The sequence below is a fragment of the Cebus imitator genome, unplaced genomic scaffold (genome assembly GCF_001604975.1).
Source record: "Cebus imitator isolate Cc_AM_T3 unplaced genomic scaffold, Cebus_imitator-1.0 Scaffold385, whole genome shotgun sequence".
Taxonomy (NCBI): domain Eukaryota; kingdom Metazoa; phylum Chordata; class Mammalia; order Primates; family Cebidae; genus Cebus; species Cebus imitator.
Genome location: NW_016107700.1, coordinates 1,844,307 through 1,861,640, shown reverse-complemented (window position 1 = coordinate 1,861,640; position 17,334 = coordinate 1,844,307). Strand labels below are relative to the sequence as shown.

The 17,334-nt window shown below is 55.5% G+C and overlaps 1 protein-coding gene across 1 annotated transcript; it reads right to left on the bottom strand.

Moving 5' to 3' along the window:
* Nucleotides 1-864: 864 nt before the first annotated feature.
* Nucleotides 865-16,543, bottom strand: LOC108288850 (bone morphogenetic protein 8A-like). The gene is made up of 3 exons (XM_037731166.1): nucleotides 16,210-16,543; nucleotides 2,079-2,268; nucleotides 865-1,361 (listed from the first exon to the last, which is right to left on the bottom strand). Exons 1-3 carry the CDS (start codon nucleotides 16,541-16,543, stop codon nucleotides 1,148-1,150), a joined length of 738 nt encoding a protein of 245 aa, XP_037587094.1. The 3' UTR covers nucleotides 865-1,147.
* Between the last annotated feature and the right edge of the window lie 791 nt (nucleotides 16,544-17,334).

Sequence of the window (17,334 nt, the reverse complement as noted above, 5' to 3'; positions counted from 1 at the left end):
GGAGTTCCCATACACCTGGACCCAGCTGCCCTGGGAAATGTTAATATTTTACACTAGTGGGGTACCTTTCTCATAACAACCAATACTGATATCTTTTTAAGTAAATACTATGATTGATCTGGATTTCATAACGTTTCCCTAATGCCCTTTTGCGGGTCCAGGACCCCACATGCACTGAGCCGGTTCCCTTAGGCACCTCTGGGCTCCTCCAGTTTCCCAACCTTCCCATTTTTGGATGAGCTTGGTGGTTTTAAGAATCACTTATTAGGTATTCTGCGGAAAGCCCTTCTCTTCGGGTTTGTGTGATGGTTTTCTTATGTCTGGACTGGCATTTCAGGTCCAGGGATGGGGACCTCCAAGGATCAGTGGCCTTCTTGCCTTACACCCAGGGCAGGTGCTAGCTCTGTGCTGGTCACTGCAGTGAGCCTTCCTAACCTGGCTGAGGCGCTGCACTTCAGGTCCCCCACGCCCCATCCATACTGCACTTTTGGGAAGCAAGTCACTGAGCAGCCCACGGAAGGGGTGGGGAGCTCTGCTCCACCCCAGGAGCAGGGCATCTCAGAGGGTTCTCTTTCAAAACCTGAATCAGGTCCTATCGTCCTCCACTGCTATTAAATAAAATAAATGACTCTAAGAATCCCAACACCCTGGCCCTAGTTTACCCTGACTCAGAGTGGCCCCTGGGAACCCGCCCTTGCCGCTGCTCCATGGCGGCCCCTTGCTGGGTTTCAAACACGCCCATCTCATGCCCACTTTGGCCTTCGTATTCCCACTGCCTGGCATAAAGCAGGCTCTCCCCAGTATCACCTGTGGAGTGAACAAGGGCGTGAATCCCCATCCTGTAGAAAAGACGGTCAGGAAAGGTAAGTCCTGGCCAAGGTCACTGAGGCAGGGCACCGTTGGGCTGGGCTTCAAACCCAGCCTCTTGGCCTCAGCACCTGAGGATACAGCCACTTCCCCTCCTTTCCTTCCCAGGATAGAAACTCCCAAGGTGGAGGCTGCTCCGTGGGAAGAACCACCCACTTCCCAGGAAGCAGAAGGAGAGGAGGGAGCACCCCCGCCAGGCCAGACCTCGAGCCCTGAACCTCATTGACCCTCGCAGCAGGCACAGCTGGTGAGGCCGGGCACCCATGGCCACAGGAGGTCACTACCACTGCCTGTGTTGGCACACAGGAGCCCCAGGAGCTGCTCCCGCAGAGCCCCCAGCCTCACCATCCTCAGTCTCCACATAGAGGCGGAGTCCCAGGTCCTTGTGACGCTTCAGCAACCAGTGGTCACTGGCTGCTGTGATGTCCAGTGCCAGCCAGCCCTCATCCCCAGCTCCAAGTGTCTGAAGATCCAAAAAGAACAAGTCAGATTCCCTGTGGACATGAAAGAACAATTAACTGGCGGCCGGCACAGCTGCCTCCGTGTCTGCAGGGCCCGCCTGGGGGCTGTCACAGGAGTGTCTCCCACCTGGCTCTGGTCCGTGCCCCTTCTGAGCCTCATCTCACTGCCTCAGCAGAGGTGTACACATGGGGAAACTGAGGCTCAGTGACCTGTCCAAGTCCCCACAGCCAGGATGGCAGGACAGGGATCTGAAGGCAGGACTGTCACTGGGTGTGGGAAGTAGAAAATTTCCTTTTTAAAGTTTCCTTTCTTGTTAAAGAATAAGTGTGCTAATAAGTGTTAAGTTTAGATTGTGAGGTCAGGCTCCAGCCAACAGATTAGACACAGCAGTAAGGACGACCCCAAATGCATAAGGGATACATTTGCGTGTTTTCCATTGTTCACTGCACTCTCGCAGCAAGATGGCCAGTGAGAGTGCCCTTCCTGCAGGCCAGGAAGGAAAAATTGTGTTGCTGAAATATCCTTTGTCTCAGTGCTAATTTTTCTTTGTGGCACCGAGCATCTATTTCCAACACTGGGGCTCTTCCCACAGTGCAGGGGCCCTGGGCCAAGCACCTCTCCTGTCTTTGAGGTTCTCTTTTGGGTCCTCTGGGAAAGGCTCCACTCACCCCCACTCCCTGCTGGGCTGCCTTGACCATGAGACTATGAGGCGGGTTGGGTGGGGAGCACCCAGGCCAAGGGGAAGGCACCTGTTGAACTGCTCCTGGACCACCTGGAACATGCTGACGTGGAGGGTGCTGTTGAGCAGGTGGGTGCTGGGCACCTTGTAAATCCGGAACTCCGCGGCTGTTACAGCCTCCCCAGCTGGGATCTGGGTCAGGTCAAAGTGGAACTCCTTCCAGTGGGGCTCCTGGTGGCCCAGGGCACGGTCTCGCTCCACTAGAAGACAAAGCAGAGCTGGGCTGGCACTTGGAATGGCTCGGGCTCTGGAGTGGGCAGAGCTGGTGTGAGCCGCTGTCCCCAGCTGCCCACTGCTCAAGGTGCAGGGGGACCCAGGAGGCCTGGGTGGGGCTGGCTTCGTCCTCTTCAAACGTGTGTTCCAGGCTTGGCCCCATGGCGTGGGCAGGGCTGAGGGGCTGTTGCAACCAGGCACACCCTGAGCCCTGCACCTGGCTGTGCTCAACAGGCCCCAGGCTCCACACCCCAAACTCCCATTGCGCCCCTTCTCGGCCCTGGCTGGTGCTGGGACCCACAGATGAGACAGAGCAGGGAGCTTCCAGCTAAAGAGAAGATGGACATTGGACCCAAGGCAGAAAAAAGCCCTGAACCTGCGGGGAAACCTGGTAGTCAGGGACACAACCGACGGCATGTCAGGGGACACGGGCCATCCAGAGGCTGCCCACTGCCGGGATGAGAGGTGCAGCCGGGAGGGCTCAGGGCTGACAGCTGAGCTGGGCTGAGGCCCGAGTGTGAATCTGCCACGGTGTCAGGGAGATGGGCCCTGCAGGGGCCGGCCAGCCAGGGCAGAGGGTCAGAGCGGAGGGGCCTGAGGGCAGGGCAAGCACCAGAAGACAGCAGAGGGCAGGGGACCCACGTTTCCTTTCTGGAACAAGGTGCAGGAAGAAGGAGGGAAATGTGGAAAGGAGCAAGAAAAATCAGGGCAGGAGTGACAGCTCCCGGAGTGGCCCCGTCAGGTGCTAGGGAGGTCGAGGGTCCCACTGGGTGGTGGGATGTGAGCAGGTGGCATCTGAACTGGCCTTAAAGGGTGGGATGGGGTCCTGGTAGGCGGAGAGGTGGCAGAGGGGGCGCTCTAGGGAGAGGGGACCTCGCATGCACAGGTGTGGAGGCGCCCACAGGTCAGCAATGTTGGGGACTGCGCGTGAGCTCGGCTGCGGCCTGCCTGCTGAGGGTGCGAATCCCCGGCCAGGAGCCTGGGCTGTGCCTCTGGCCAGTGGGGAGCACAGGGGTTGTGGGTAGCAGGGGGCGGTGTGGGTGGAGGGGAATAGGAAGACACTGCGGAGGCGAGGGTAGAGGCCAGGCTGGAGGTGAGATGGGCGGCAGGGCCATGTGGCGGGGGCTGACCTGCCAGTCAAACAAAGGAATGAAGCCCACATTGCCCCAGGTGCCCGGAAATGCCCGGGACGCTACATTTAGGGCAGTCTCACTTTAGCCTCCCGTCCCTTTTAAACTCCAGAAATCTGTGTTTCCAGAAGGCAGGGGTGGGAGCCGCCCAGTGCCTTCCGCAAAACCCAACACTGAGATTTCAATGATATGTTTGTGAGTCTTTTTAAACATTCTCTCTGGTTACTGGGCTCAGTGACCACAGTCAGGTTTGTAAAAGCACCAGGCTGTGCGGGCTGCAGCGGATGTAGGAGCACTTCCTGTCCTCGAGGTGGGGACCTGGTCCAGCCGTGGGCAGGCAAACAGCTGTGCGGGGCAGGGGATGGGGCCAGACGTGTGTGGGCAGGAGGTGATGGGCGCTCATCCCAGCCCAGGGCAGAGCGGGAATGAACCTGCCTTGTCCCACAGCACCCGAGGGTGTCTTTGAAGTCTTAGTTTTTGGTCAGAAACAGGACTTTGAATTATGTTTTTCTAAAAATATGTATTATTTCACTCATCTCATAAGTTCATCATATTTAATTTGGAAATACATTTACCTAGTTCTTTTTTTGTGGGGGACAGGTTCTCACTCTGTTGCCCAGGCAGGAGTCCAATGGCATGATCTTGGTTCAATGCAACCTCCGCCTCCTGGGTTCAAGCAATTCTCCTGCCTCAGCCTCCCCAGTAGCTGGGATTACAGGCGTCCACTACCATGCCCAGTTAATTTTTGTATTTTTAGTAGAGATGGGGATTCACCATACTGGTCAGGCTGGTCTGGAACTCCTGACCTCAAGTGATCTGCCCGCCTTGGCCTCCCAAAGTGCCAGGATTACAGGCAGGAGTCACCACGCCCTGCCTAGAAATACATTTACCCAGTTCTTGCTGTGTGTACAACACTATTCTGGGCACTGAAAATACAAAAATGAATAAGAAGATACTTTTTCCACACTCATGGAGTTTACCATCTAATGGAAAACATAAAAGATAAACAAAAAGCAAGTAAAATATGGGATGTAATTTCTATTGTTCTACTCCAAATGCTTTGAAGGAAACAGAAAAGGTTATGGGTTCAAGAGTAACAGGTGCTTTTCATAGGGTGCTCTGTATAGCCTTTGACAAGGAAAAAGATTAAGATCAGACATGAACATTCTCAGGCATTGCTGATAGGAATGCTATATAGAGGAGAAATTTGGCGATACCTAGCAAAATTACATGTGAATTTACCCTTTGGCACAAGAACCCCAAAGACATACTGGCAAAATATGAAAAGACATGTGCAGAGGGTAATTCACTGGTCACAGGAAAGACACCAACCTATACCTGGTTCCACAGGGACCTCTAAATGTTTATTTTCTACAAAATCATAAAAGCTGCCTCAAATGGGCTAATGCGGAACCAGCTTCTGTCTGGGGAAGCAGCAAATGAATTTACTTTATAAATCATCTAAACCACCTTAATGTGACTCCTGGGAAAATAAACAATCATGAATCACCAATATGTGCAGATGGAACCCTCAGCCTCCTCCTCTAGCCATGGATAAATCAACCTCTGGACCCCACGCTTCCAGGAAAGGCCACTGTGGGCAGGAGGTGGCTTCCACTGGCCACATCTGGGGCCCTGTGCCTGCCACTCCAGCCTAGGCCTTCAGATGCCAAACCCTGAGACCTTCAGCCCGACACCAACAAGGGCCCTAGCTATTTTTGTGCCCTGGGCAATTTAGTCTCATCCACACAACCTAAATCTGTCTTATTTCTGACTAAAAAGCGGGACTTCAAAAGACACCCTCTTCCTTCAGCTCAGAACAGAATCCTGTGGCCTGTGACCCGTCCTGCCTCCCCTCAGGCCCTCCCTGGCCCCGAAGGGCCCACAGGAGGAGTGTCACAGGCCCTCCCTGTGCTAGCCCTGCCATCTGTCCCTCCGGCCTCTTGTGCCTTCTGGCTGCAGATGCCTCCCCCAGACTCCTTCCTGGAAGCTACTCTCCCTGGGCAGCCTGCCCCTCTCTGTTCAGCTGAGAAGCCTCCCAGTCCTCAGACCCCACGCAGGTCAAGCTTTTGGCCTCTCCTAGCACCCATGCCAGGCCTTGCTGTCTCTGATCCAACTGTTCCTCTGGACGGCGAGCCCTTGGAGGGCCGGGACCGAGCCACGTGTGAACATCAGAGGCTCCCATGTGGCTCATCGGCCACCGTGTTCCAGGGCCCCAGAGTGGGGCTGTCCCATCCTTTCTTCCTGTGGGCCGCTTGTCCCCAGGACAGCGGCTCCGTGTTTGGCACTCACAGCCTTTTGGGCTGGGTATTGCTGCCAGTCTGGGTGTGGCTGCCATGTCCCTGTGTGAGTCCATCAGAAGCCACCGACATTCCCGCTGCTGTGGACCTGCCTTCTCTCCCAGCCTGGCCCCTGCGGGTGGATGGTGGCTCCCCCAGAGCTCGGGGTGCATGGGCCGGGCCTGCCTGACTGGTCCCACAGGCAGCAAAGGCGGGAAGGGAGACCCCATTTCAGACCCGAAACAAGGCCCAGACCCCACAGCCTCTGCAGGCCAAGGGAGGCCAGGACCCATGACCTGTCGGTTCTGCGTCCTGAAGAGGCTTCTCCCACCCAGAAATCTCAGCACCGCCTTGAGGCGGCCCAGGGCTCCATGTGGAGGTATTTCCAGCCGGGTCTCATCACTGGCTTGTTTCAAGGGCTGTTTCCATATATGGCGCTGCTCTCATAATTACCGGTCCGGCCTCAGACGGCTCTGGACCCCAAATTAAAAGGGAACACCCACACACGCCACCACATCAAGCCTGCCAAGGCCAAGAATAGATCCCAGGAGATGTGAGCAAGAAAGATGCAATTCCTCCAGTTAAATCCCAGGAAAGAACTGAACTGTGGGAATTTTCCGGAAAGATTGTGACACATCCTCTCTTGCCTGTGGGGAAGAGGCCCTGGGAGGAGGGGGGCTGGGTGAACCTCCCCACCCTGTGCCTCACCCTGCAGGAGCCCCCATCAGCAGGCAGGGGGTGGGCACATTCTTTGGTCAGAGCTGGAAAGGCCTTCAGGCAACCTTGCAGAGGTGGGGAAACTGAGGCAGAGGAGGGGCAGAGGGTTTCCAGAGTCACATGTCAGATTGGAGGCTTGTGATGTGGATGTTCACACTTGGGGCCAATGTGAAACGAGCGGTCCCAGAATTAATGGGAAATACCGGGATGGGGGTCACCTGCCAACAAGGCCCTCCTGTCAACAGACACCTGAGAATGCCTGTGAAGCCCCCTCCCTCCAGGCAGGGCCCAGCGGGGACTTGGGGTCCCAGGGGAGGGCCCAGGGAGCTGCGGCACCCATCGTTGGCCCCACACAGACAGGGAGGGCGGCTCCGCTCTGTCCCACTGACCCAGGCCCAGGATCCCCCCAATTCTCCTTGCTCCCTGCCTCCAGCCGGGCACCTCTTTCCTTCAACTTCCTGCCACCGGGTGAGAGCGGGGGCTGGGAAGAGTCAGACTTGGTCCCTATTCTCAGGTTGTTCTGGGGTTGCTGGCAAGTAGGAGAAAGAGGGGCTTGGTGTGCCCCTGGATCGCACAGGCAGAAAGCGAAGAGAAGTGCACGCAATGCAGGACAAGCGCTCCCATCAAGGTCACGGTCACGGTCATGTATGGTGCCTTGGAAGGAGGCAGAGAAAACTTTCCTTGAAAACATATTCAAGAGGGGTGGAAGAACTCTGAGGAACAGAACTGGAGGGGAGTCACCTAGGGAAAGCTGAGAGGTGGGAGATGCTGTGCCAGGTGGCACTTTTTAAGCACTGACCCGTGTGTCAGGCACCATGCTGCACACATGCTGTATGTCCTTCCTGTTCATGCTAACCTGACTGTGTTAGTTATCTGTTGCTGTGTAACTCATTATGCAAACATAGCAGTTTAAAACAACATACATGTGTTATTGCACATTGTTCTTAGGACTAAGAATCCAGGAACTTAGCCGGGTAGGTCAGGATCAGGGTCTTTCATGAGGTCACAGGCAAGCTGTCAGCTAGGGCTGCTGTCTCTGAAGATTTAGCTGGGGCTCACGGATCCACTTCTTTTCACTTCTTTTGTCGCCCAGGTTGGAATGCAATGGCGTGATCTTGGCTCACTGCAACCTCCGCCTCCTAGGTTCAAGCAATTCTCCTGCCTCAGCCTCCCAAGTAGCTGGGACTATGGGCTAATTTTTGTATCTTTAGTAGAGACGGGGTTTCACTGCGTTAGTCAGGATGGCCTTAATCTTCTGACCTCATGATCCGCCTACCTTGGCCTCCCAAAGTGCTGGGATTACAGGCGTGAGCCACCACACCCGACCTGGATCCACTTCTAAGCTCTGTCTTTAGCTGCTTACCACGTGGCTCTCTCCATAGGGATGCTCACCTCACGACCTCCCCGAGAACGAGGCACCCGGGATTAGAAGCCACAGTCTTTTATAGACTCATCCTGTCAGGTACCTATCACCACTAGTGTCATATGTTACAGTCGGTCACACAGATCAGCACTGGTACAGTGTTGGAGGGATCACAGAACTCTGTACATCCCAGGGGGTGGCACTATTGAGGGCCACGGTGAAGGTGACACCATGACAACTCTGTGGGGGACATTACTGACCCCAGGTTAGAGATGAGAACAGTAAACATCGGGAAGTTAACTGATTTGCACAAGGCCACAACTGGAAGCATTGAGGGTGGCATTCAGGGCTAAGCATGTCTGAACTACAAAGTCTACGTTCGTTTCTCCTCATCCACGGCCTTGCCAAGCTGCAGATGAGTCAAGGGAACACCACGTGGTGTAGCTAGAACACTGAGTTCTGAATGCCAGGCTGGGAAAATGTGAATTCCATTCTGGCTTGAAGGGACACATGGAAGGTCCTGAGCAGGAAAAGCCATGATGGGATTTTCACTTCAGGAACTGGCGTTTCAAGAACATACAAGAGGCCAGGGACAGTGGCTCACGCCTGCAATCTCAGCACTTTGGGAGGCCGAGGTAGGTGGATGGCTTGAGCCCAGGAGTTTAAGACCAGACTGGGCAACATCATGAGACCCTGACTCTATAAAAAAATGTTTAAAAATTAGCTGGGCATGGTGGTGGGCACCTGTAGTCCCCAGATACTTGGGCTGAGGTGAAGGATCACTTGAGCCCGGGAGGTTGAGGCTGCAGCAAGCTATGATCACACCACTGCACTGCAGCCTGGGTGACAGAGCAAGATCCCATCTCCAGCCGGGAGCCATGCCGCCTCTCCTTTGGCCTTGTTTGTCTCCCACAAAATGAGAGAGGGATCTTGTTGGTCTCTGCTGTTGAACCCTCTTGCCCGTGTTTGCCAAGTGGGTGAATGGACATTTCTCCCATTTGGGGATCATTTATATTGAGTTGCCTTTGGGCCTCTCTTTCCCAATAAATGAGCAGACTTTGGGCTGGGCTGGAGCTGTGCTTTTATTAGCTCCCAAGATAAACAGGAAAGAGAATAGTACACAGTTGGTTTGCAGCAGTGCTCACTAAGGAGTGTCCACAAACTGCTCTTAAAGCCCTGAATGAGTAAACTTTCTCCATACCTAAGTCTTGCAGCCTTCAACTTCCCCAGAACCCTGACGTGTGGAGGGTCCAGGACTGTTCAGAAGAAATGGTTGCTGCTCAAGATAGAGCCAGCAGTTCAAGGAAATAACCGACTTTTGTTTCTGGTCTTGCCATTAATCAGTCAGCCTTGGGCTAAAAACAAATGAAGCTGACATTTATTAAGCACTGACCAGCCACTGTTTTCATAATTTTACACAGATTAACTGACTTAATACTCCTAATTGCCCAATGAGGTAGCTCTCCCATTTTACAGATGAGGAAACTGGGGCTCAGAGCATTAAATAAATTGGGCTACAATCACATAAATTGTTTCTTAGGTTGGGCTCTCTGGGCAACAGACACTGAGTCGGAAAGTTTACTGGGGAAACTGGAAAGTCTATTGCTTTTTGTAGTGAATGAAGGGAGCAGGTTTTGGATGCAACCACAACAAAGGCCTCAGACAACTGCAACCAAATGGGGAGCTCTGGGGCTGGTGGCCCTTCCTTCAGAGCTGTCTCTCCTTAAGGCAAGGGGGCTGGGCATTGACACTGCTATAGACCAGTTGTTGGATGTGGGGTATCCCCCGGGATGGTACCTAGCCTCGGGCAGCTTCTTTGGGCGCAGTCAATTAATATCTAGAGAAGGGCTTGGTGCAGTGGCTTATGCCTGTAATCTCAGTACTTTGGGAGGCCGAGGCCAGTGGATCACCTGAGGTCAGGAGTTCAAGACCCGCCTGACCAATATGGTGAAACCCCATCTCAACTAAAAATACAAAATTAGCCAGGTGTGGTGGCAGGCACCTGTAATCCCAGCTACTCGGGAGGCTGAGGCAAGAGAATTGCTTGAATCCAAGGAGTCAGAGGTTGCGGTGAGCTGAGATTGCGCCATTAATATCTAGCATGAGGGAAAAGAGCAAAACTCTATCTGAAAAAAGAAAAAAAAAAAAAAACCTAGAGAAGGACTCCCCTGTGAGTTGTTAGCAGCTGTCACTCCAGGCAGCTGGGGCCATAAGCGACTGAAGAGAAGCTCTGGGAAGCCCCCAACAGCATCCACTATGAGGAGGCCTGGGTGGAATGGGGATCTCACCCAGGCAGCCTGGTCAGATCCCCGACCTGACTGCTTTTTACTACCCTGCTGTAGGTCCCTAAGTAAATGACTGGGGAGTGGCGCATAATCCTGCAGGCCCTTCCCTCGTAATACCCACTGCCACTGACTGAGCTCTGCCAGACACTTGCTAGGTTGTTTTGCTTTGTTTTTTGATGCGGAGTCTCGATTCTGTTGCCCAGGCTGGAGTGCAATGGTGTGATCTCAGCTCACTACAACCTCCCCCTCCTGGGTTCAAGCGATTCTCCTGCCTCAGCCTCCCAAGTAGCTGGGACTACAGGCACCCACCACCACACTGGGTAATTTTTGTATTTTTGGTGGAGACAGGGTTTCACCATGTTGACAAGTCTGGTCTTGAACTCCTGACCTCAGGTAATCCACCTGCCTCAGCCTCCCAAAGTGCTGGGATTGCAGCTGTGAGCCACCTTGCCCAGCCAGACACTTTCTAAGTTTTTACATGCCTTAACCTATTTAATCATGGTGCTATGATACAGGCATTATTATTATTATTATTTAGACAGAGTCTTGCTCTGTCTCCCAGGCAACCTCCATCTCGTTCCAGCAATTCTCCCACCTTAGCCTCCAGAGTAGCCAGGACTACAGGCATATGCCACCATGCCTGGCTAATTTTTTTTATATTTTTAGTAAAGACAGGGTTTCACCATGTTGGCCAGGCTGGTCTCGAACTCCTGACCTCAAGTGATCTGCCCGCCTCAGCCACCCAAAGTGTTGGGATTACAGGTGCACACCACTGTGCCTGGCCGGATACAGGCATTATCCCAGTTTTAAAGATGAGGAAACTGAGATGCCAAGACTTCAAATGACTTGTTCAACAGCTCACAGATCTCAAGCAGTACACCCAAAATTGAAAGTCGGTGAGCCCCACTCCAGAGTCACCTACCACCTCAGGGTCTACGCTCCTACAGCTGTGATCCACCTTTCATATCTGCTCCTGTGGGTCTGCGCATCCAGGACCCAGACATTCTTTGAGACTCAGCTTCCTCCTGTGAGTGAGGACAGTCATAGTCATTTACTCCAGGGGTGAGAAAACACTGCAGAGATGGGAGGGACCTGTCACTAGGGATCCACAGGGTGCAACATTTTTTTTTTTTAAAGATGGGGTTTCACCATGTTGATCGGGCTGGTCTTGAACTCCCAACCTCAGGTGATCCGCTCACCTTGGCCTCCAAAGTGCTTGGATTACAGGTATGAGCCACCACGCCCAGCCCAGGGTGCAACAGTCTGGTGGCCAGACAGAACTTTGGAGAAAAGGGACCTACCTTCAACTCTCAGAAGGACAAATACCTTTAGGCATAAGGTAAGATGGATAAAATATGTATTGTTAAAAGAAAAACAAAGTTGCAAAACAGTGAGCGTTAATGTCTCATGCAGTTAAAAAAAGAAAGAAAAGAAAATGCTGGGCACAGTGGTTCATGCCTGTAATCCCAGCACTTTGGGAGGCTGAGGCAGGAGGGTCAGTTGAAACCAGGAGTTTGACCCAGCCTGGACAATATAGTGAGATCCCGTCTCTACAAAAGATTTAAAGCAATGAGTTGGGCATGGTGGTGCACACTTGTAGTTCTAGCCATTTAGGAGGCTGAGGTGAGAACGTTACTTGAGCCCAGGAGTTCACAGTTGCAGTGAGCTATGCTCATGCCACTGCATTCCAGCCTGGGTCACAAAGCAAGACCCTGTCTCTGAAAATAGTAATGATATACAAATGTTAACGTTTGTATTGATAAAATATCAGGGCTGGTTGGGGATATGGAGTGCTACACTAAAGGATTAAAACACTGATATTCTCTGAGGTACAGAGAGGATTACTTGGAGCTTTCATACGTTTCTGAATATATGGTCTGAGCTTTCTATAGTGAAATTCTATAATTAATTTATGATTTGAATGTTCTAAAAGAAACATGCATTTAGTCCTATAAATCCTAAAACAAACATATTTTGTAAGCAGTGGTTTCAGTTTGTATCACAGATTCCCATTCAACACAGTCCATTTCAGCAGCACACACTGCATTTACTGGTGGGCCAGGCCCTGGGCTGTGTGGAGAGGCAGCTGCTATTTTGGAGAAAAGCAAGGATGTGGAGACAGGGAGGTAACCCTCTGTGTGGCCCCACCTACCTGCTCTGAGCCTCTCTTTCCTCTCAAACATGGATGTGACAGCAATTGTGAGATGCCAATGAAGGAACAGATGGGGAGGTTCTGGGCATGTGGGCATTGCTGGGCATCGTCTCACATGAGCCCGGAACAGCTCCATAAGATGACTACCTCCATTTTACAGAGGTGGAAACTGAGGCTCGGGGAGGTGGACTGGAAAGTCCAGATCACACTGAGATCAGGTGTCAGTGTCAGGACGCAAATGCTGGGTGTGTGAGTCTCAGGTCAGACACCTCCAACTTAGCCCTGTCTGTCCTGCCATTTGTTTAGCCCCTCCTGTTTCCAGATGGGGCTTTGCTGTCTAGCACACCTGACAATTACCTTTCGGGATCATGTATGTGTCTATCCTACCACACAGCTGTCTCTCTGAGGGCAGGGACTTTATTTTTTCATAGCTATATCCCCAACAACTAGAACTGTGCCTGGCCCATGGTAGGTGCTACATAGCTATTTGTTGATTGAATGAATTAATGGATGGGAATATGAAAGAAGTCCGTAGTAAAGAACCAAAGGACGTGGACCTGGGGCCCACCGAGACAGTGCCACCCTTCCAGGTCACATGGCTGGCAAGGGCAGAGCAGGACCCGTGCCAGGTCCTGAACTCCCACTCAGTCCTGCTTCTCCCAAACCCAGAAGGCTCAGTTCATCAACACTTCTGTCCACAGCCACCAGAGACCATGGGAACAAATCTGTCTGGTGCAGGAAGGGATCAGGATGAAAGAGAAGATGCCTGCATTCTGGTCCTGGCTGGACCTCTCCCTGCTAGTCCTGCTTATGCCTCAGTTTCTCAATCTGGAACATGGGCACCTGCCTCTCTGCTGACATGTGTGGAGGAGGATTTGGGAGGAATGCGCAGAGGTGGTCCTTCCTGCCATCCTTCCTCCCTCAGGAGGGGCCAGGCCGGCCTGAGGCACTGGGGCCAGGGCATGGGCGGTGTTGTGAGAAGACGCCTCTGCCACAGAGCCACAGGGTCAGGGATGGGAGGCACCTTGCCTTTCTGATGCCATCACTGTAGAATGGACAAGAAAGCAGAGGCCTAGGGAAGGGAAGGGCCGCAGCCCGGGACATGCAGGAGTTAATGGCGGGCGCAGGCAGCACAAGAACCTGGGTCCTGCCTCCCAGATCAGGGCTCTCCCCTCCCTGAGCACAGAGAGACCAGGGACAGAATCCACCTGTTCCATCACTGTCCTGCCCAAGAAAGCCCAGGTCTACAGGCTGATATGGACGACAGGCCAGGCAGGGCCCCGGCTCTGCCCCAGCCCTGGCCTCCCAACGCAGGCTCTGAACATCAGGACGCAGGCTTGACTTCCTAAAGCAGGGCTCTGCACAGAGGCCTGAGCCACGGAGGGGGTCTGTGACAGCCCCACCCTCTGGGTCCCACAGGCTGCCATCAACAGTTGGGGCCTAGGGTACCAGGCCTGGCTTTTCGGGAGCCAGATGAGGCTGATAGGAGAGGTGGAGCAGGAGGGAGCAGGTGTGGGAGCCTGGGTGTGGGCAGTGACACCCCAGTGACCCTGTTATTAGATCCCGTGGTGGCCTCTGGGGCCACTGACCTTCAGGGGCCTCCAAACACGGAGAGCATCCTGGTATGTGGCTACCCCACCCTGCCACAGCCTCAGTAGTTGCCAGTTAAAGCTACTCTGAGAGAATTCCACTAGTGCAATTAGCACATCAGAATAAAGAAGGCCCTTCTGACAGCTGGCTGTGCCCACCCACAGCCTGGGCTTCCACTAACAACGACCTGCCTGTTAATCCCGCAGTGCTGGAGGCCCCGGGTCTTAATGAAACATGCAGAGCTGATGTGGGAAGAAGCTGGGCTTTGGAATCCACAGCTGTGGATTCACCCCAGATGTGCTGTGTGGCCCTGGGCTGGCCATTTAACCTCCCTGAGCCCATGGGCTGGCAAAACAGTCTCACATGAATGAAATGAGGAATTGTAAGGCTCTGAAAGTTCACGTGCTACTTTTCATTCCAAAAACAGGTACAAACACCTTTTGTTTGGCTTTTAGAATCTGTTTCTAGGTTTCACATGTGTACAAGACATATGGAGATGCTCCTGTCACCTCCGTACCAGGCCATAGCTGGGAGGGTCTGGGGCCAACAGAGGCCAGCTCCAGTTTCACCATCGGAGGGGAAAGGAACAGGCGTTCTGCTCCTCCCCTCTATCAACCAATCATACAACAACCTTGAGGACAGATCACCAGGCACCTCATTTTCCAAGGAGCAACCAAGGCTCAGAGAGGGTGAGGAACTTCCCTAAGGTCACACAGCAGGGGTAGCCACTGCCCAATTCATATCCACAGCCCCCACCAGGCTGTGCATGCCTTGACTCAGGGGATGCCAGGGGAGGTAGGATGTGAGCTGGGTGGTGACTCATTCTGATGGGTGGCTCCCGAGGGGACATTCTTGGGCGACTCCATCCATAAGTCTTCTTGGTCCTGCGCCCGGGGCCAGCCTGTCCTGATGACAGAGCCCCAACCCCAGTTTCACAGATGGTCTCCTCTGTCCCACATCCCCACCCTGTCCTCTAACTAGGAAGGTGGCATCCAGATCCCACAGGCCAGAGTCCTGTGCCTGGCACTGGCGCTCAGTGATCGTGAATGGCTGCCTCCTGCTGCTTGCCCCCCACCTCAGCCCACCACCAGCTCTGGGTGGCGGGGAACAGAGGTTCGGCCATGCCTTCTTCTGCCCTAGTGTAGGAAGCAAATGGCTGAGGGCCCCCACAAAACCTGCTGCTGCTCAGTGCCCTGGGTTCTTCGGCCCAGACTCCTCAGAAAGCTCTCTGCACCCTGAAAACCTGGACTGACAACAGAAATGTCATCTCCTTGAGCACTGGATGGACAGTCAGGCTTCCTGGGTCCGTCCTGGCTCAGCCGCATAGAGGCTGTGCTATCCTAGGCATGGCGCTGCCTCTCTGAGCCTCACTGTCCTTATCTGGGAGATGGGGATGCAGACCGTGGCTGTTACCAGGGTTGCTGTGAGGATGGAGAATGAAAGATGCTGTCGGTGGAGGGAGGCTGGAGACCCGGGCAGGGACCCTCTTCCTGCTCTCAGCCCCACAGCTCCCTCACCTCAGGCTGAACTGTTGTCCTTGGCTCTCCAGACCCCGGCTTGTCACTTGCCACAGAGAGGAGGCAAAGCAGATGGGGGACCTGACCAACAGTCACTATACGACCACAGACCAAAGAGTTTAGCACTGCAAAAAAAATCTCTGGGCTCCTAAGGAGTAAATAGCTCCAGGGTTTGATAAAAGATGTTGGCAGACAGGAAAAGCCGGGCTTTGCCTGGGAGAACAAAGTGGGTCCAGCTGCCCACTGGGCCATTCCACAGGCCCAGACACTCACCCTACGCCAGGCCATATCCCAGGGGCTGGGCCCAGGGTGACAAGGCCACAGTCCCTGCCCCACCGACCTGGGTCTGCTCCTTCCCCAGCCGCTCCCCTGACAGCTGCACCCCACCCAGGCTCCAAACAGGGAAGAGCCTGCTGTGGACTCAGGGCACCGGGTCAGCTCTGGTCACTCTGATGATGTGACCACAGGTTTCCACGCTGAACTTTGGCCCTCTCCTCAGTACTGCCCTTATCACAGTGACAGCATCCTGGCCTTGTTTACTCACCTGTCTCCCCAGGACCAGGCTGTCTTCCTGGGGCTGCCCAGGTGGGCAAGACCATCACCTGATTCTTACTGCCTTCACCTGGGTGCGTTTGGGGCAGGTGAAGGCAGGGTGAAGGGCTCCCCTGGGAGTCCACAGTTCCCCCCACTCTGCTCCTGACCACCCCGCAGCCCAGGGTACCCCAGGACCCTTAGACCTTCCCTGGCCAAGGCGGTCGCCCTCCCCTAGGGGTCGCGTCTACCGCCTGTGACTCCCGGTTGGGCCAGGGCCCAGCACCGCCTGCGGAGGCACGCACTCTCTCCTGCAGCCAGCTCACTCTGAGGGTCCCCGCGGAGCGCGTGCGGCCGCACTCACCCATGTTGACGAAGCTCATGACCAGGTCGGCACGGCCCAGGCGCCGCTCCGGGGGCGCGCCATCCTCGTCGTCGTCGCTGGCCATGGCGTGGTACAGGTCCAGCATGAAGAGCGGCGCGGACGCGGGCAGCCGGGAGGAGGCGGGTGGCGCGCGGGGCCGGGGCCGCCCGGGCAGCCCGAGCACAGCCAGGATCTCGCGCTGAACGTCCCGGCGCTCGCGGGCGCCCAGACGCCACTGGGAACAGCCGTGCGGGGGTCGCGGGCCGGGGCCGCCCCCGCCCAGCGCGCACAGCGCCAGGCCCAGGAGCCAGAGCGGGCCGGGGCGCGCGGCCATGGTGGGCCGGGGGTGCTCAGCCGGTGCGCATCGGCTCCGCGGCCGCCCCTGGGCCCGGAGACGCCCCGACGGCGAGCGGGGTGCTGGGCTCAGCGAGCAGCGGGACAGGGCAGGCGGCGTCCGCGGCCTCAGCGCGGTCCCCGGAGCGCCTCCCGCGCGGCACCTGCCCAGGCTCCCAGACTAGCGGACGCGGACGCCAGCGCCTCGAGGTCGGGGCTACTCAGCGGGCTGGGACTGTCCGCCAATACGTCTGTCGCCGCCGTGCCCGCGTGTCCGGCTGTGGCCGCGGTCCGCGCAGCGCAGGGGCGACGGGCGAGCTCCGGCAGCGACCCGGGTGGTGAGATTCCCGCGAGTCCCTGCCCCTGCCCCTGCCGTCGGTGCCGCCCGCCCCCCCCCGTCCGACCAATGGTGGCGCGGGGGCGGGGCCAGGGCGCGGAGGCCACGCCCACGAGGGGGACCATTGGCGGCGGCCGGTGTCGCGGGTGGGGCGAACTGGAGGTGCGACCTGGGCGTGGCAGGTGGGCGGCCCGGGCGAGGGGCCCGCAGCAGGGACGTCAGCGTGATCAGCGCCGTCGTGGCTCTTGCCGCGGGCCTCGGCGCAGAGATCCTAGGGCTGCAGCGCGGTCCCGGGAAAGCAGGACCCGAGTCCGGGTCCAGCCAGTGGTGCCACCCGGCCGCCCCGTCATGGTATGTGGAGGTCGCTGTGGACTCCAGGAGCTGCCTTCACCTTGCCCCAAACGCGCCCAGGAGTAAAAATCAGATGATGTCCTTGCCCACCTGAGCTGCCCCAG

Excerpts from the sequence above, each read along its gene's own strand:
- LOC108288850 (XM_037731166.1), bottom strand. The coding sequence starts at position 16,543 with ATGGCCGCGCGCCCCGGCCCGCTCTGGCTCCTGGGCCTGGCGCTGTGC. Across the intron at positions 2,269-16,209 it reads CATGAGCTTCGTCAACATGG|TGGAGCGAGACCGTGCCCTG; the intron begins GTGAGTGCGGCC and ends TTTGTCTTCTAG. Across the intron at positions 1,362-2,078 it reads GTCCAGGAGCAGTTCAACAG|GGAATCTGACTTGTTCTTTT; the intron begins GTGCCTTCCCCT and ends TCATGTCCACAG.